Below are 20352 nucleotides of genomic sequence, written 5' to 3' on the forward strand. Positions count from 1 at the left end.
ATGACAGCAGTAAATGTTATCCAGTAATTTCTCTCTATTTGCACTCTTATTTACTGTACTCCAGACTTACTAGTCTTCTTATGATCACTCAGCCTCAGGGCCTTTGTACTTACTACATTCTTCTGCTTGTACACACTTTCCCAGATCTCTGCATGACATCATGATTCTTATTCAGGTCTTGGCTCCAACAAGACTGCCTCAAAGTGGCCTTTCCTGACTACCACTGATAAAGCGGGACCACTAGACACACTCCCTGCATGACCCTGTTTTTCTTCTTCAAAGCCCTTATCAGAAACCATGTTGCTTGTTTACATTTACCATCTTGATCAGCTAGAATGTAAGTTCTGTGAGTGCAAGGACACAAATTTTCTTTATTACTGTAGCTCCATCCCCATTGTCTAAACCAAAGTAGGTACTCAATAAATGTGCCTTAACTGACAATATTATTCTTAGCCACTGTAGTTTTTTAATTTCTTCCCCATAATCCTCTTCCACTCAACCTACTCTTCCTTCCTCATCCTTACTGCCTGTCAAAGACATCAACGGGGAATTGAAGCATAAGAAATCAACCCAAGCTCCAAAAACCCAAACCTACGAACAGCCCTGGCCAATCCCTGCCCCCTCCTGATACCCAGCCAATCACTCCCAAAGAAGCCCATTATGGTGGGAATGAACAATGCAGCTTTTAGAGAACCTATAATTTTAGAAAGGTAAGCAAAAAAAGGTTCTAGAAATCAGAAAACACTAAACTGATCTTGGTCTATGCTGATACATAATAGCTCATCTTGCATTCTCCACCTATACCTGGCAACTATCAAAACACTCTCAGATCCTTTTGTTAGCCTCTATGTATAGCAAGTATGGATTTCTTTAGGTTAACTTGCCTCCTGTGTAGGCATTTCTAGTACTCACAACGTCCACTTTTCTTTTCCTTCCTGAACTTCTGGGAGACTATACTTCCCATCTGCCTCGTAGTCAGAGGCACATGAGAGTGATTGTGGCCAGTAGAATATGGACAAAAATGTAAATGCACAAAATATGGACAAAAATGTGAATGCACATCACTTTCTGGCTTAGGCAATAAAAAGAAAGCTCCTGCCCAATTCTCCTATCTTTTCTCTTTCCCTGCCATGTTGACATGGCAGAGTCACACATCAACATCAACTAGGTCACAGTCACTTCATGGAGGACAACTGCTTTGGAGAGTGTCAGGCTTCTGAGAATTGGAGGATGTCATTACTACAGCATTGCCTACTCAGTCTTCCCTGACTAATGTATTTTTCCTTTTATAAAAGTAAATACTCCTAAGCAGTTTAAGCGCCAGAAGAAATTCACACGTGTGAATCAATTTGAGTCTCTTCCTTTAAACCTCAACCTTGCATCAGGAACTCTGAGAAAACAAAACAAAACAAACAACAAAAAAAAACGTTGTTGTTACTGGATGGGAGGTAGGGGAAATAGGAAAAATAATTTGGGGGATAAAATAGTAATACCTAGGTGCAGATCTGAAGGGAAAGCACAGCTTAAAGGAGGAGGCAGCATTAGATAGGAGAATAGGTACAGAATAGTAGGAGTGTTCCATAATTGTGAGGATAGAAAATGTTTAATCTATATGCTAAACAATACCTTAAAATTAGTACAACCAAGTCAGGGATCAGGAATCAAATGCTTACGTAATACAAATGCTCCTCAACTTACGATGGGGTTACGTCCTCATAAACCCATTGTGAATTGAGAAGCATTTGTATTGCATAAGTTGAAAATATCTGAAGTCAAAAATGCATTTGACACATCTAACCTATCAAACATCACAGCTTAGCCGAGCCAACCTTAATTAAATGTAGTCAGAACACTAACATTAACCTACAGTTGGGCACAATCATCTAACACAAAGCCTACTTAATAATAAAATATTAAATATCTCATGTAATTTACTGACTATTAAAACTGGACAACAGAATGGTTGTATGGGTACTACAAGTATGGTTTCTTTACAATGAATGGTGCATATCATTTTTGTACCATTGTAAAGAAATCCCAAGTTGAACCATCTTAAGTTGGGGACCATCTGTGCAAAGGTTCTTAAGACAAGTTGATCTATTTAAAGATTTTATTTAATTATATGGACATATACACACACATATACATATACATATCATACATATACACACATATATGTATTTAGACTTGTCTTTTAAATTCCAGAAAGGGGAAGGAAACTATTCTCCATCAGTATTGTCAAAGTTCAAGGCCCCCAAATACAATCAATGCCATTACTATGCTAGTTCAGTTACTTTGGGGTTTGAAGGGACTTCTGGTTAATGCCTTAAGAAGGAATCGATCATTTACTTCATTTCTCCATAAATCATTATATCCTAACCTCACACAGTGCCTATCATACTATAGGTGTGATAGTTAATTTTATATGGCAACTTGACTGAATTATGGGATGCCCAGAGATTTGGCTAAACATTATTTCTGGTTGTATCTGTGAGGGTGTTTCTGGATAAGATTAGCATTTGAATCAGTGAACTCAATAAAACAGACTGCCCTCTCTAACGTGGGTGCACAGCATTCAATGTTTTGAGAGTGTGAATAGAACAAAAGGAGGGAGAAGAAAGACTCTGCCCCTTCTTCTGCCTTACTGCTGAGCTGAAACATCAGTCTTCTCCCGCCCTCCAACTGAGACTAACACCACCAGCTCTCTGGTTCTCAGGCCTGTGGACTTGGACTGAATCACATCACTTGCTTTCTTGGGTTTCCAGTTTGCAGGTTTCCAGCTGACAGATCAAGGGACTTCTCAGCCTCCATAATCACGAGCCAGTTCCTTACAATAAATCTCTATTGGTTCTCTTTCTCTGCAGAACCCTGACCAATACAGTAGGCATTCAGTAACTATTTTCTTTCTTTCTTTTTTTTTTTTGAGACAGAGTCTTGCTCTGTCACCCAGGCTGGAGTGCAGTGGTGCGATCTCGGCTCACTGTAGGCTTCACCTCCCAGGTTCATGACATTCTCCTGCCTCAGCCTCCCGAGTAGCTGGGACTACAGGCGCCCGCCACCATGCCCAGCTAATTTTTTGTATTTTCAGTAAAGATGGGGTTTCACTGTGTTAGCCAGAATGGTCTCGATCTCCTGACCTCATGATCCGCGCACCTTGGCCTCCCAAAGTGCTGAGATTACAGGCGTGAGCTACCACACCTGCCCTCAATAACTATTTTCTAAACATATAAATAAACATCCCTCTACCTGTCCTATTCTCTTCCCACCTTTACAGAAACCTGTTACTATCAACTACTCTCTCTCAAATATATCTCTATAAACAATTAAACATACTGTAGTGTCTCGTAGCTTAAACACAAATATACCAAAAAGAAAGCACAGAACCTTCTCTTAGGAAACATAATACACCTAACACCCGAGCCAACTTTCTTAAAAAACCAATTCCTCTTTTTTTTTTTTTTTTTTGAGACAGAGTCTTGCTCTGTCACCCAGGCTGGAGTGCAGTGGCGAGATCTCAGTTTACTGCAAGCTCCGCCTCCCGGGAGCTGGGACTCCTGTCTCAGCCTCCTGAGTAGCTGGGACTACAGGTGCCCGCCACCACACCCGGCTAATTTCTTTTTTGTATTTTTAGTAGAGACGGGATTTCACTGTGTTAGCCAGGATCGCCTCAATCTCCTGACCTCAGGTGATCCGCCCACCTCAGCCTTCCAAAGTGCTAGGATTACAGGCGTGAGCCACCACACCCGGCCAAAAGCCCAATTTCTCAAAAGACTTGTCTTTACTCACTGTCTCCATTTCCTCACCTCCTAATCATAGGTTGCCTGAGTTCAAATGCCAACTCTTCAATTTACTGGGTATGTGAATAATTTAGGCTAGTCACTTAACCTTTCTGAGCTACAATCACCTCATTGGTAAAAAGGGACAATGATCTATCTCCCTGTAAGGTTCTTAAGAAGAATGAAACAGAAAAGGTAAAACAAACTTAGTACAATGCTTAACACACAGTAAGCATTTAATAAAGGCTGGCTGCTACTATTCTTGTTAAATGATTGTTTTCAGTCTTCATCATCCTTGGTTCTAGGCCCTGATATTCCCCTTTCATGTTATATTCTCTCCCTAACCAATTCTGTCCACAATCAGTTTTAATTAACATCACCACACAGATGACTCGCAGATTTGTATTTTCAGTTCAGATGTTTCTTCAGAGCTTCAGACTCATATATTCAACTGCCTCTGACAGCTCCCCTTGCACATATCAAAGGCATCTCTAACATAGCAAGTCTAAAATGGCATTCATAATCTGCCCCCCAACTTAAGCACCACTCCCCTTCACTAGCAACAAAACCCCAGTTGTGAAAGCTATAAATAGAGGAGTTATTTCTAACATATCCCTAAAAATTATTTCATTTCCTTCTACATCTATCTTCTCTACAACCATAGCCCTAATTCAAAAGACATTAGCTCTCACCTGAAAGAGCCTCCTAACTGGTCTCCCAGTATTTACTTTCCTCCCCTCCAAACCATCCTCCAAGCAACTACTCTGAGTCCTTCCATTCATTTATAACATTATAGTTAAGAGTATACTTCTGTTACATCTGTTATACTGCCTTATATAGAGAATTAAACACACTTGAGATGATTCTCTGACCATTAAGTGAATCTCAGCAAGTCTAAGATTATTCTCATGGTGAAACCTCGTCTCTACTAAAAATACAAAAACTTAGCCGGGTGTGGTGGTGGTGCCTGTAGTCCCAGCTACTCGGCAGGCTGAGGCAGGAGAATGGCGTGAACCTGGGAGGCAGAGCTTGCAGTGAGCCGAGATCGCACCACTGCACTCCATCCTGGGCAACAGAGTGAGACTCCATCTCAAAAAAAAAAAAAAAAAAAAAAAAGATTTTTTTCTAGCTGGGCAATCTTTGGCAAATTATTTAGCCTCTCCAAGCCTTTATCTGAAAAATACAGGCTGTAGTACTTAACCTCCTTTATTGTTGTGAAGATAAAATTAATAATGTCATTAAGAAGTTTAATTAAATTTTTGTGGCTTGCAAAGGGCTATGCAAATGTTAGCTAGTAAAACAAGCTCAGCAAAACTTCCCCACCGCTTGAGTCCTGGTCCTCATCTCTCACATGGCCTGTTCTAACAGCCTCTAACTAGTCCCTATCTACCTCCAAATGCCCAAAGCCCAAAGTATGGCTTATTGAGGCCTCAAGAAAAGTCAGCTAAATCTGGCCTTCTTTTAGTATTCTAGTAGTAAACTATGGATTGGGTCCAAATTCCTTTGAACGTGGAATATGACCTAGCCCCTACCTACCTTCCCAGTCTCTTCCACAATAATTCTCCCAAGTGCATTTTACTCAAACTCATTAGATTACATGAATTAGCTGTCCTACTATCTCTCTTGGGCCTGTTCCTTTGAACTAGTTTCTTTGCCTCTGTTTTCAGCGCTTATGTCTACACCAATTACTAGTTATTCTAATTTTGCAGAAGAGGACACTATGGTTCAAAAAAGTTAAATGATTGGCCAGTATCACCTAGGCTGGTGACTGCACAAGATGTCAATGCAAGTGTTCTGTGCACTATATTAGTGCTTCTCAAACTTTTCTGGGATATACTTCTGTTGAAAGACAGAAGCATAACTTCCATCTTATAGGTCAAGGAAGACAAAGACCCAAGTTGCTGCTACCAGCTTGGAGTACCATGCTTTACCTTTAAATAAGTCACTGTCAGAACTTTGAACAAATCAAGTTGAGGACAGGAGCCCCTCAAACAGACAGTCCCCTGTACATTAAATCAAAACTATAAATCTAAGTTTGTCTGTTCTGTGGCTGCAAAGTCACTCCACAAAAGTATCTTCAGCCTTCATTTTCACTGTTACCTGCAAGGATAAAGAGACAGTGCCATACAAATGGCTGGAGTTATTATTACTTTGACACAATGAAATAAGCACTGCCAAAGTGTTTAGGAAGAGGAGACTAGCTGCCTGGAGGACTCTCTGGGATCTCTAACCTGAAGAAAACTGAAGACAAAAGGAAACCCAGGGAGCCTAGGTGAAACTTGAGTTTTGTTAAGACAGCACTCACTTTTCTAGAGTATGATTCCTTAACTTGGGCACCAATTGACTAATGGAGCAGATAATTCTTCATTGTAGGGGGCTGTCTTGGGCACTATAGGATGTTTACCCTCTACCTGCTAGATGCCAATAGCATCCCACCCCTGGTTGTGACAACCAAAAATGTCTTCTGATGTTGTCAAATGTCAGTTAGGGGACCAAACTGTCTCCAGCTGAGTGCTCCAGAAAAATCCCTGGTATATCCTTTTACTGAGGAGTGAACATTAGATATGAAAGCTCAGACTTTAGACTCTACATAGGAAAGCAACGGGAGAAAACAGATCTTTCTATATTTACACAGGGCACTAGGATAAAAGAAAGAAGTATCTGATGCTTCTCAAAGGTCTTTTTCCACTAGGAAGTAAAGTAAGTGGAATATAATTTAAGTTTCTTACGAAGAAATTTGGGGTGAGGCTTCAAAATCAACCAGGCATTTAAGACTGTACTTCTGGGCATTAGGAGAGGGGAAGGCACAAAAGGAGAAAGATTCTTTTAGGTTGATTCTCCACTTAGATGGCTACAATATTTGGCCTTTAGCCTGTAACACAGGGGTATAAGGAGATCGCTCAACATGACACCATCTCCACTTTGACACTGTATAAATGAGCACAAACCTCCTCTATTCCTTCAGCCATGACCCAACAGGAATACTGCAGAAGCACATGCAAACATTCAAATAGTCACAAGAAAACAAAAAGTTGTTTTATATGAAGCCAGAGACTTCAACATCTGCAATTCCAAAAGCTTGGCTTTTGTGTTTAATGAAATGCAGCTCACTACCCTTGGCAGCCATTCCCTTATTGTTTGCTAATAAATGAGAATGCACACACATACAGATGAGTTTTCAACATTTAAGAAACTTTTGTTTTTACTTAAAAAAAAATCAACTCTGCTTGCTACATTTCACTATTATTGCTTTTAAGCTTCTAAAATTATAAGTTTTAAGCAGGCTTCTAATGTTGGATAGTTTATATAAGCTGGAGTGTCATGAGCCTCAGGTTTCCCATTTGTAAAGTAGGCAGAAATAAAATTTACTTCTTAAAGTTGCTGTAACGATCAAATGAAGTCCTGTGTAGTCAGTATTTGGGCACGTAGGATATATTCAATAAATGGTTATTATTAGTACTGTTAAAACTATTAAATAACAACTTCTCTGAATCTCCTGTTTCCTGTATACATTCTTGGGGAAGGAAACACATATGTTTTGGAAAGGCGGTAAAATAGTTCATAAACATATCTTACATCTAGATGCAAAAAAAGATAAGTGTTATTTGTGATGATAAAAACAGAGTAGAGGAAAAAGAAAAAGTGGAAATATTCTGTGTTTTAAGTAGAAATTTGAAAAAAAAAAATTCTAACGTTAATTACATCTGGTATCCAGTAGCTCATGATAGGAAATCCAATGTTCCTTTCCATCGGAAAAAAAGAAAAAGACGAAAGAAAGGGGAGGAAGAGAGGAGAATAAAAAGCAAAACCAAAGCAATATTATGACAGACTGGAAGAAGCCTTACACAAAATACATTAAACAATGACAATATTCTCCTCTTTCAAGATCAGCAGTAAAAGGTCAGTCACCTTCCAAAGAAGCCTGGGTTTGCACAACACTGTTTAAAATTTCAGTGAAGACAATTTTTCTTCCCAGTAGCCAAAACTACAGTTAGGTGAGTTAAGATAAGGTGCTGCTACACTAGGTTCAGCTCTTCCTCAACAAAATTTGCAGTTTCTGGAACTGTAAATTTTAAAAATGCTTTATTCAACTCAACAGCAGCTCCACTGAAATTATGAATTCAAAAAGTATTAATAACAAATCCAAAATGTCTGGATTTCCCTAAGAAAATGTCAACTCCCTTCCTAGAAACCTACCCAAAGAAAAGGCAAATGTTATTTAATTCTTATTCTCTGGAGTAAACATGGATCTTTAATCAAGGGCCAGGAAGCATCAACAGCTGGTATATTTCTAAGTACCTCCTTAAACGGCCCGCAAACTATAAACTTAAGAGCCTCATGACAAAACGACAGCGAAATCAGCATATTCACCCCCACCCCCACCACCGCACGCTAATAGCTCTGCAACAAGACTCGGTTTTTCAGCTGGCTACTGGCCAGCCAGCCAGAAAATGTGTACTCCAGTTTCGACCCTTCTAGGGATGAAATCAAGGAAGGATAGAGGGTCTTGGGGGATTTTAGCCAACCCCTTCATTCTACGAAAGAGCCTGAAGCCGCGGGTGCAATTAACTTTCTCAGCCTTTTCGTTTTGAGGCCTCCTGATCCTAAGTACACACGGCGCACACCCGACCCAGGAGGAGCCAAAAAGGCACGGGCCCTGAGTCAGACTACATGCAACCTCACCCAGCTCCTCTGCTGTTTTGTCTGACCTTGTGCACGTTAACTTCTGCGTCTCAATTTCCACATCTACAAAATGGGAACCAGAAGCTCCACACCCCATACAGTTCAGAGTCGACGGGCCGAGACGCGCTCCCCGGCTCAGGTGGGCGCTCCGCCCGTGGGCTCCCACCTGGACGCTGGGGAAGGCGGTCTTGAGCAGGTAGAACATCTTGCGGTTGGACAGCACGTCGCCGCTGGTCATCTTGTCCTCGGCTCCCTCGCGCGTCTTCCCCTTGGACTTCTCGTGGAGGACATTGCTCTCGCGGACTCGCCTCACCTCGTCGCCGCCGCGGACTGCGGCCAGCACTGACACAGCCAGCATCTCGCGCAAGTCCACGGTGCCCCCGTCGGCCGCGGCCGCGGGTCCCGCCGCGCCGCCGCCAGGCTCGCTGCTCAGGCCGAAGAGGCTGAAGCGGCCAGCCAGGAAGCCCGAGTAGAGGTGGTAGAGCACGCCGAGCCCCAGCAGGCAAAACACGGCCACCCCCAGTGGGGAAAGGCGGATGCCCATGGGTGCCATGGCGCGGGAGGCCGGGCGCTCCGGGCTGCGGCTCTCACAGGCCTCCCCGCGCCCGCCGCCGCTGCGGCGCTCCGGGCCAGGCGCCGCGCGGGCTACACCGGCGTCCGCTCCCCCGCCCCGATGCGCCCCATCACTCCCTCCCAAGAAAGGCCAAGCCGCGCCGCCGAGAGCACGGACACCGCCCCGCGCGCCTGACTCGCCAGGCAGCACGGTCTAGGCTCTTCCGCCGGCCTGCCGGTCCGACTTCCACGTTAGCCTACGGCCGCGAGGTGAAAGGGGAGCGTGGGTGTGTATCCGGGTTACGCGACGGGGCGGGGCGAGGGCGAGGGGCGGGGAGAGCTGGGCACCTCCCCTTGGGGCGGGGCGGGACGGGAGGCGCTGGACTGAGCTGCCTTTCTTGGTCTGAGTGGGAAGGTATTCCTGGAAGCGGCGAGCAGCAATCCACGCAGGAAACTGTGCTGTGCTGAGTGCCTTGTGGATGTTTAAATTAAATATTCCATTGTACGACTATGGATGGCTGTAATAAAGTCACAGTAACAGTCTAGTCTTCTCATCACTCAGATTATTGAGGAATGGAGGAAAACACAATAAACCATTTTAAAAGATTGATTTGCAAGCTTTTTTAGCCAGCGGGGGTGAAGACAGCCTGTACCTTTAAGTCGCTTCTCCGCGCTCTTCCCGGCAGGACGGGGGACTGGGCGGTGAGGGGAAGAATTGTACTTGGCTCTTTATTCTATTTGACATCTTTGTCGTGCCCTAAATGCTTTTTTGTGTATAGAGTTTCCCTTCTCCACCTGCCAGAATAAACCATCTTCGAAGCAGCTGAAAAACATGCCTTGATCCCGGTTTTTCATGAGAGAAAACAAACCAGGGGCTTCTCTCATTTCCAAGGGTATTCGAGCCTGGCTCTCTTACCAGAGCTTGAGGAGCAAAGGAATTGCTTGACAGAGTCCACTTAAAATATGTATATCCGGAGATGGTCAATCTAGAGCATGTAATCTTCGAGTCAGTGTAGGCCCTCTAAGAATCTGACAGAAATAACTACCTTCTACTATAACACCGATCTTAGCTAGAATGATAGTGAATACTTCATAAGTATTCATAAGTTTATCTTTAATCTTAAAAGTGAATATTAAGATTGTAACATTAAGTATCGTTCTTAAATATTAAAATATCTATATAAAATCAACTTAAAATGTAGCCTGTTTTACTCTTCATAGCAAAACAGCATTGGTTTTAAGTGGACTTTAGAATTAACCACCTGAAAAACTACAAGTATACCAAACTTCTAAACATCCATTGCTAAGCAAGTCATGTAGAGCCTGACCTTTACCGCTTACTTACAGTTCAGGGCATCTGTAGAATTTGCATATGATAATACACATACAACAAAAGCACTGACTATTGATTGTTTGGTTTCCCTGCTAGCAATCTAAGTAGCTTAAAAATAATTACAGCACAAAATCAAGTACAAATACAAATCAATGAAAGAACAATCCCTAGAGTATTGACAGCACCAGAACTTAAAGAACTAGCATTACCTTTCTTGTCAGCTTTTGAGAGCAACTTTGCAATGAAGCAAAGCTGCTTTCAAGTATCTGAAAGTGAATGTCACAGAGTAATTCTCAAAACCCATCCCAGAGATAAAGATCAGGGTTGAAATATAAAGGTTTAAGTTAAATGGAACCACCCCAACCTAAACTATGAGAGCAACAAAAAGATGAGTTGGATAGTAGTCATGTCAATATTAAAAAGCATCATTGGGAAGTCTAACTGAGGTTTCTCAAAATAAACGGATTAATATTTTCCAAGGATATTGGCGAATAATATAGGGTCACATTCAGTGTGGCAGTATACACAGTATACCACTGAGGCAAATACTAAAAGCTCTGGAGCATTTCTACTGCAAAAAAGGGAATTAAGACTTGAGGGAGAAAATGCGAAGGTATGTGAAAAGAAGGAGTCACTTTAAAGATTGTAGCTCCAAGAGGCGTTCTAGCACTCAAGTGGTAATTGATCATAGAGAATCAGTATTAACAGATAACATGTAATCAACAAGAGAAATTATGACAATAAGAAAACATTTGATTATTTACATGTGGTACAGTGATATCATAAAACCTTTATAGGAATTTGATGGAAAGAAACTTGTTTTTTTAGTGTCAAGTTGTCAGAAGCTTCAAACAATGCATACATACAAATGAAAATTATATGGCTTTCATATATTAAGATTGTGGACAGTCTGTTTCTAAAACATAATCTACATCTATTCTTAAAATTGTTTTCCCCAAGATTTAGAAATAAACAATTAAATGTGTTAACTTTTTAAATTAAAGCAAAATAATTATGTAGGCTGATGCAAGTAAGACAACTTGAATCTGCAACTAGAAACTATACCCAATGAAAAACCCTGCCTTAAAATAAAAGATAGACAAATGGATATATTTTTACTTGTTTTAGGTTCAATTGTTAAGATGACTAGTTTTTTTCTGTAATTCCCCACTTTAATTCAGTTTTCTCAGTTAACTGGCTCACACTAGTTCTGATTACATCAGGCAAAGGACCTCTTCTAAATGTCTGCATAATGCTACCTTTCCTACAAATAGCAGTTTTCCTTATAGTCTCCATGTGTACAGAATAAATAATATCAATTTATGAAACATTATTAGCATCTGAGATGTTAAGGACATTTTGGTTCCTTTCAATGACTCCTGACTTCAAATTTACCCTGGAAAAACTTTTTTATAAAAATTAATCTTGGCCGGGTGCAGTGGCTCACCCATACGCCTTTGGGAGGCCAAGGCAGGTGGATCACAAGGTCAGGAGTTCAAGACCAGCCTAGCCAACACAGTGAAACGCCGTGTCTACTAAATATACAAAAATTAGCCGGGCACAGTGGCACACACCTGTAATCCCAGGTACTTGCGAGGCTGAGGCAGGAGAATTGTTTGAACCCAGGAGGTGGAGGTTGCAGTGAGCCGAGATTGCCCCATTACACTCCAGTCTAGGCAATAGACCGAGACTCTGTCTAAAAAAAAAATTTTTTTCCTTTAAATATGCATTGGAGGGGTACAATGTAATTAAAGAAAGGTTCAGCTTAGTTGAACCCTCATTAAAAGTGTTTTTACTACCTTTCTGAGAAAGAAAACAATGAACTGATGGCATTTTACATGTTTAAAATATAAAACTTCCAAGATTATTATTTGCATATTCTTTCCTTAAGTGATTCTATCCTATAGAAACAATAATTCTGTTTTTTTAATGGATCCAGTGATACAATGTTTGCTTCTGCCATTAAAGTTCCATCTTTGGCAGATAATTGAAGTTCAGAAAAGTGGCTTTCATATATCAAGATTGTGGATAGTCTTTTTCTAAAACAGGATCTACATCTATTCTTAAAATTGCTTCCCCCAGATTTAGAAATAAACAATTAAATGTGTAACTTTTAAAATTAATGTAAAATAATTTTGTTAGCCTTATAGCATTTTACTATGGCCTCAATCCTAGCAATAGTAATATTGAATTCTTGTTGGAGACAGTTCTGTAGGTATAATCATACTTTGGTATCTGCAGGGTTTGGTTCCAAGACCCACACAGATACCAACATTTGAGATGCTCAAGTTCCTTATAAAAAATGATATAGTGTTTTCATATAGCCTACACACATCCTCTCATTTACTTTAAATCAACTCTAGATTAGTTATAATACCTAATACAATATAAATGGTAAATAGTTGTTACACTGTATTGCTTATTTGTATTATCTTTACCATGGCATTGTTATTTTTACTGGTATTTTTTTCCAAATATTTTTGATCTTGTTGGTTGAATGCATGGATGTGGAACCTACAGATAGAGAGGGACCACTATATATACAATAGAAAAGTGGAAATAGTTGCAACCCTTTGAAATTATAATCACTCTGATCCATATGCACGACATAAAGCCAGGTAAGTAATTTGCATATCTTTATATCTTCTGACCTAACTCAGATCCTATGCATATAGCAAGAACTCAGTAAGTATTTATGAAACTGGACTTTTAAAAGCTACTTTTTAGTGAAATGTTGTATATTTTGTAAAGTGTTTCTCAAAAAAAAATGAATTTAACAAACATTAAAGACCCAACATTCATTTTGCTTATTCGAAACATTTGTTTCACCAGCATACAAATCAGTCTATATATATATATCTGCTTTGGCATCCTTAAGATATCAAATATTTCTTAACTTCTTTGTTTGTACCCTTCATTAAATCTTACTGCTTACAAAGCATCAATTCAGTGAGTAATGTAAATTTTCCCACATTATATTTTATTCTCTAGGTGATCTGGACATATACATTTTGCTCACTACCAATCTAAAACCTGAGGTAAAATTATCATCTTAAAATATCATTTATTAAAAAAATATGTAGTCCTGGCACAATGGCTCACACCTGTAATACCAACACTTTGGGAGGCCAAGGCAGGTAGATTGCCTGAGCTCAGGAGTTTGAGACCAGGCTGGCCAACATGGCAAAACCCCATCTCTACAAAAAATACAAAAGTTAGCCAGCGTGGTGGTGCATGCCTATAGTCCCAGCTACTTGGGAGGCTGAGCAGGAGGATTGCTTGACTCCAAGAGGTTGAGGCTGCAGTGAGCCCAGATCCCACCACTGCACTCCAGTCTGAGTGACAGAGCAAGACCCTATCTCTAAAAAAAAATATATAAAAATATCTAAAATTGTCTCATCTGCAGAAAGTAGCATTTGAGTGCTATTCATCAATCATGATTAGAATATGTACTTTATGGAATTTTGTTCATAATTTATATTACATAAAATTCTCAACATAATGCATATTGCTATTACATAGATTTAGACATAAAACAAGACAAACTGTGTCATCTAGAATGTAAGAACTCAATATAGCCATGATACCCTAGCAAGTGTTTCTCAAACTTTTTGAGAATTAAAATAAGTTTTACATCTAGACACAGCAAACAAAGGCTTCACTAAACAATACTTACCCTGATGTATGACATATTATTGTATATTTTTATACCCTTCAAACTGATTTGATGGCTCTGTAGCAGGACGAGTCACAGACAAAACTCCTCAGACACTGAGTTAAAGAAGGAAGAGGTTTATTCGGCCGGGAGCATCGGCAAGACTCCTGTCTCAAGAGCCGACTCCCTGAGTGAGCAATTCCTGTCCCTTTTAAGGACTCACAACTATAAGGGGGTGCACGTGAGAGGGTCATGATCGATTGAGCAAGCAGGGGGTACGTGACCGGGGCTGCATGAACCGGTTGTCAGAGTGAAACAGACCGGGAAGTTTCACAATGTCAGTCTATAATCTATAGATAACATCAGTTGTTAGGTCAGGGGTCGAATTTTAACTTCCAGGCTTAGGTCAGGCAGGCCCCGGCCTGGTTTTGGGTCTAGTTCCTTAGTTTTGGGTCTGGTTCCCAGGCGCCAGGCTACCTGCCTTTAGTTTTGCTTCTCTTTCCTTTTCTGAGTATAAAACAGTATAAGACGATATTGGAGGGTCTGTCTCTCTTCTCTCAGTTCCATTAATGTGTCACTGTTGAGAGACAAATCTCTGTGATTTCTTGTGTGTCTCAATGTCTTTCCTGCAGAGGGACTGACTTCCTTTTCAAGAATGTTATCTTTTCAAGGGTGTTTATACAGAAACAGCCTTGGAAGACACAGATGGTGTTTCCCTCTAGAGCAAAGGACAAGTTGGTTTTATTTACATTATAATGTAAATGATGGCTCACTCTGGGGCAAAGGTAGGGCAGGTTTATTGCTAATCATAAAAGATTTAGGGTTCCTCAACTCAGAGTTCCTTTCCTGGAATGCATCCAATTGTGTGTTCACAAGTTGAGACCCTCTTATTGTTACCCTGTGGAAATTGGGGCTTGAGGAACAAGTGCAAATGCTGACACTCTAAATGCCACAATTGCTTTGTCTTGAGCCTAAAGTCTAGTGACTTCTGTCAGCATCCATGTGCCTAGCAGACTCACTTGTTAGCTGCAAGCAGAGTAAAATCTCAGAACCTTCACACTCTTGATAGTCACAATCCCCACATTTTGGAAAAAACTCCTGTAGTTTATATACAGAATTATAATTTTGTCCACATTGAGATTTCACTACACCCTCAAGTTAAAAAGAAAACTTGAAAATTAAAGGATAATCATATGAAAAGGGACATTTTTAAAAAATTCAGACTTTTTCAGAGATGACTTAAAGAGTCTTTATAACTTCTTGTAACTTTTAAGCAAAGTTGAACTATAAATTTTTCCTTGTCATGTTATTTCATATACTTAATGTTAGCATGCCCAGAAATTGACCTAAAAAGGATTAATAATAAAGCCAGTCTTTCTAATAGCAAAAAAAAAATCTTTTTTGCTTTTATGAATTTGAAGAAAATCCTAATCATAATTCAATAAATAAAACAACCCAAATTAATTAAGTGGTAAAACCAACTTTCCCAATTTATTTCTTTATCTTAGTCCTAAACCAACTAGAAAATATATAGTTTTGCCACATCAACTTGCTAAAAGTTGTATTATGCTGTAAGGTCTTCCTGAATAACCCATTCTTTGCGTAGAACTAGCTGCTTACTCATCTGTCTTCATGTATAAGCCCCATTCAGATGGAGACACCTCCTGCCTGCCCCTGAGGTTTTCACAGTTGTGAAACTTTGCTTAAAAGTTACAAGGTTCTGAGATGAGACACACCCATATTTCTCTGGGTGATGGGAGTTTGTGAACAAATATCTGTAGTAAAGAGGAGCCCAGGAAGGCAAGCAACTGTAGAGTCATTCTGTCTCTCAGTGCTTCTAAAACTGTCATGTTCAGCAGATCCTGAAGCTCTTTAAGAATGACTCATAGTCATGTAGAATACAAAAGCAATTCTAGTGACCCACTTTTTCTTTCTTTCTTTTTTTTCTTTTTTGAGATGGAATCTCCCTCTGTCACCCAGGCTGGAGTGCAGTGGCACCATCTCAGCTCACTACAACCTCTGCCTCCCAGATTCAAGCAATTCTCATGCCTCAGGCTCCCGAGTAGCTGGAACTACAGGCATGCACCACCAGCCCAGCTAATTTTTCTATTTTTCATAGAGATGGGCTTTCACCATATTGGTCAGGCTGGCCTTGAACTCCTGACCTCAAGTGATCCACCCGCCTCAGCCTCCCAAAGTACTGGGATTACAGGTGTGAGCCACCACGCTCAGCCTTTTTCTTCTGTGTATCAGTGTTCACACTGGCATGAAGAGCTCCCATTGGGTCATTCATACTGGTCATGTTTCACACCAAGCTCCTTATCACTCTGTAGTTCTCATATACATTCACATAGGTGTCTTGCATCTGGCCAAATCATTTCAGCCAGAGTAGCAAAGTTATTTTTATTTGACATCCACACACATGGGAAAAGCCATAGCAACCCGAAGAAGTGTAATGGCCTGATGGTACTTTCCTTTGCAGAGGACTGTAGCAGATATGGCCACTGTTACCCTTCTAACGAAGTTCCTCAAGAAATAACGTTATTATACCTCATGACAAAGTTACAAACACCTGCTGAGTGCACATCAAATCAGAAAATTTTAGAGGTTAGAGTGCTAGAGCAATAATTTAGCTCAATCTCTTGATTGTATAGGTGAGTAAACTGAGTTCCCTGAAGGCTAGGCCAAATTGAGAAACGTGGTCTCCCAGTTCCCATTTAGCATGGTTTCCACCAAATGCCCAGATATGGATGATACAAATATCCTTGGGAACACAGTAAGTGTGTTAGCCCCTCAAATGCAGAGCCCGAGTTTTCAGCACCTGCTATGGTGCCTGCTCCATAGTGGGTGCAGCGTGTTCTTTCTCATTCTTTCTTTTTTCATTTTTTAAAATTTCTTTGAACCACTTTTGACTTCCATATGATTTGATTCAGATTGTATTTTTACTTTTCTTCACTTCTTGAGTGCTTTTGATTGATACAACTTAATTTTAAATATTCTCCTATTTCTCCTTTATGAGTCACTTATTACTATGACGAACCCTGACAAATTCTCAAGTTTTATATGCCTCATATTTTTCAAGGCTGGTTTTAGATATCACAATCTTTGAGAAGCCTGCTTGATCACAAGACCATTTTGTGTTTTGCTTTTGCTTTTGTGTGTGGTAAATACAAATTTTATTCTGTATAAAATATAATAAAAACATTCATGCATTCTAAAGGTCTTACAACTCCAATCAGTGTAACATTTTTGGTATTTAAATAAACAAAATACTTATTTCAAATTAAAATATGGTGCATATTCTGTTTCTTTTAACCTTTTAGTTTTACGGGTACATGTACAGGTTTGTTACATGGGAATATTGTGTATTGCTGAGATTTGGTGTATGAATGATACTGTCACCTAGGTAGTGAGCATAGTACCTGATAGGTAGTTTTTCAACCCGCACCCCCCAGCTCCTTTAATTGTCCCCAGTGTCTGTTGTTCCCATCTTTGTATCCATGTATATTCAATGGTTAGCTCAAAACTTGCAAGTGAGAACATGCAGTGTTTGGTTTTCTGTTCCTGCATTAACCCATTTAGGGTAATGGCCTCCCGCTCCACTCATGTTGCTACAAATGAGTGTTATCTCATTCTTTTTTATGGCTCATTCTTTTTATGGCTGTGTAGTATTCCACTGTGCATATGTACCACATTTTCTTTATCCATTCCACCACTGATGGGCATCTAGGTTGATTTGTGTTTTTGTAATTGTGAGTAGTGCTACAATGAACAAAGGAGTGTATGTGTACTTTTGGTGGTACAATTTTCTTTTGGGTACATACCCAGTAATGGGGTTGCAGGGTCAGATAGTAGTTCTGTTTTAAGTTCTTTGAGAAATCTCTAAATTAAAGTGACTAATTTACTTTCCTGTCAACAGTGTGTCAGCATTCCATTTTCTCTGCAACCTGGCCAGTGTGTATTTTTTGACTTTTTAATAATAGCCATTCTGACTGGTATCTCATTTTGATTTGCATTTCTCTAATGATTAGTGATGTTGAGCACTTTTTCATACCTTTGTTGGCCACATGTATGTCTTCTTTTGAAAAGTGTCTATTCATGTCCTTTGCTCATCTTTTAATGGGGCTGCTTGTTTTTTGCTTGTTGAATTGCTTAAATTCCTTATAGATTCTAGATATTAGATCTTTGTTGGCTGCATAGTTTGATAATATTTTCTTCCATTCTGTAGGTTGTCTGTATACTCTGTTGATAGTTTCTTTTGCTGTGCACAAGCTCTTTAGTTTATACATTCCTCTTGTCAATTTTCGTTTTTGTTGCAACTGCTTTTGGTGACTGCTCATGAATTCTTTGCCAAGGCCAATGTCCAGAATCATATTTCCTAGGTATTCTCTAGGATTTTTATAGTGTAAGGAATTCATTTAAGTTTTTAATCAATCTTGAGTTGAGTTTTTTGTTTTTTTTGTTTTTTTTGTTTTTTTGTTTTTTGAGACAGAATCTCGCTCTTGTTGCCCAGGTTGGAGTGCAATGGTGCGATCTTGGCTTACTGCAACCTCCTCCCAGTTTCAAGCAATTCTCCTGCCTCAGCCTCCCAAGTAGCTGGGATTATAGGCACCCGCCACCATGCCTGGCTAATTTTTGTATTTTTTAGTAGAGACAGGGTTTTATCCTGTTGGCCAGGCTGGTCTCGAACTGCTGACCGCAGGTGATCCACCCGCCTAAGCCTCCCAAAGTGCTTGGATTATAGGCATGAGCCATTGCGCCCTGCCGAGTTGAGTTTTATATATAGTAAAAGGTAGGGGTTCAGATTCAATCTGCTAGCCAGTTATCTCAACACCATTGTTGGGAATAGGCCCCCAAATCTGGCCATAAACTGGCCCCAAACTGGCCATAAACAAAATCTCTGCAGCGCTGTGACATGTTCATGATGGCCATGATGCCCGCGCTGAAGGTTGTGGGTTTACTGGAATGAGGGCAGAGAACCCCTGGCCCACCCAGGGCAGAAAACCCCTTAAAGGCGTTCCTAAGCCACAAACAATAGCATGAGCAATCTTTGCCTTAAGGACACATTCCTGCTGCAGATAACTAGCCAGAAGGCATCCCTTTGTTTCCGCCCATCCCTTTGTTTCCTGTAAGGAATACTTTTAGTTAATCTATAGTCTGTAGAAATAATGCTTATCACTGGCTTGTTGTCAGTAAATATGTGGGTAAATCTCTGTTTGGGCTCTCAGCTCTGAAGGTTGTGAGTCCCCTGATTTCCCACTCCACATGCTATATTTCTGTGTGTGTGTCTAATTCTTCTAGTGCCCCTGGGTTAGGGTCTCCCTGACGGAGCTGGCCTCAGCATCATTTATTGAATAGGGATTCCTTTCCCCCATTGCTTGTCATTGTCAGCTTTGTTGAAGATCAGGTAGTTGCAGATATGTAGCTTTATTTCTGGGTTCTATATCCTGTTCCATTTGTCTATGTATCTGTTTTTGTACCAGTACCAAACTGTTTTGGTTACTGTAGCCTTGCAGTATAGTTTGAAGTCAGGCAGCATGATGTCTCCAGGTTTGTTCTTTTTGCTTAGGATCACTCTGTCTGTTCAGACTCTTTTCTGGTTCCATGTGAATTTTAGAGTAGTTTTTTCTAATTCTATGATAAATTATGTTTATGATTTAATAGGAAGTGCATTGAATCTATAGATTGCTTTGGACAGTATGACCATTTTAACAATATTTATTCTTCTATCCATGAGCATGGAATGGTGGGATGTTTTTCTATTTGTTTTTGTCATCTCTGATTTCTTTCAGCAGTGCCTTGTAATTCTCATTGTAGAGTTCTTTCACCTCTTTGGTTAGCTGTATTCCTAGATACTTTGTTCTTTTTGTGTCTATTGTAAGTGGTGTTCTTAATTTGGCTGTCAGCTCTCTCATTACTGGTGTATAGAAATGCCACTGATTTGTGTATGTTGATTTTGTATCCTAAATCTTTACTGAAGTTATCTGTCAGTTCAAGGAGCTTTTTGGTGGAGTGCTTAGGGATTTCTAAGTATAGACTCATATTGTCTGTGAAGAAAGATGATTTGACTTCCTCTGTTTCTATTTAGATACCTTTTATTTCTTTCTCTTACCAGATCACTCTGGCTAGGACTTTCAGTACTATGCTAAGTAAGAGTGGTGAGAGTGGACATCCTTGTCTTGTCCCAGTTCTCAGGGATAATACTTCCAGTTTTTGCTCATCAGTTATAATCTTGGTGGTGGGTTTGGATCTTATTATTTTGAGGTGTATTCCTTTGATGCCTAATTTGTTGAAAATTTGTAAGATGAAATGATGTTGAATTTTATCAAAAGCCTTTTCTTCTTCACTGAAAT

General features: G+C 40.1%; 1 protein-coding gene across 1 annotated transcript in view; it reads right to left on the bottom strand.

The window, feature by feature from the left end:
* Positions 1-9298, bottom strand: part of IMPAD1 (inositol monophosphatase domain containing 1) — a 32203-nt gene extending 22905 nt beyond the window's left edge. Inside the window, exon 1 of the mRNA XM_003902778.4 lies at positions 8626-9298. Coding sequence (XP_003902827.1) covers positions 8626-9012 — 387 coding nt within the window. The 5' untranslated portion in view covers positions 9013-9298. The remainder of the gene's footprint in view (positions 1-8625) is intronic.
* Positions 9299-20352: the final 11054 nt, after the last annotated feature.

Source organism: Papio anubis, chromosome 8, assembly GCF_008728515.1.
Source record: "Papio anubis isolate 15944 chromosome 8, Panubis1.0, whole genome shotgun sequence".
Classification (NCBI taxonomy): Eukaryota; Metazoa; Chordata; class Mammalia; order Primates; family Cercopithecidae; genus Papio; species Papio anubis.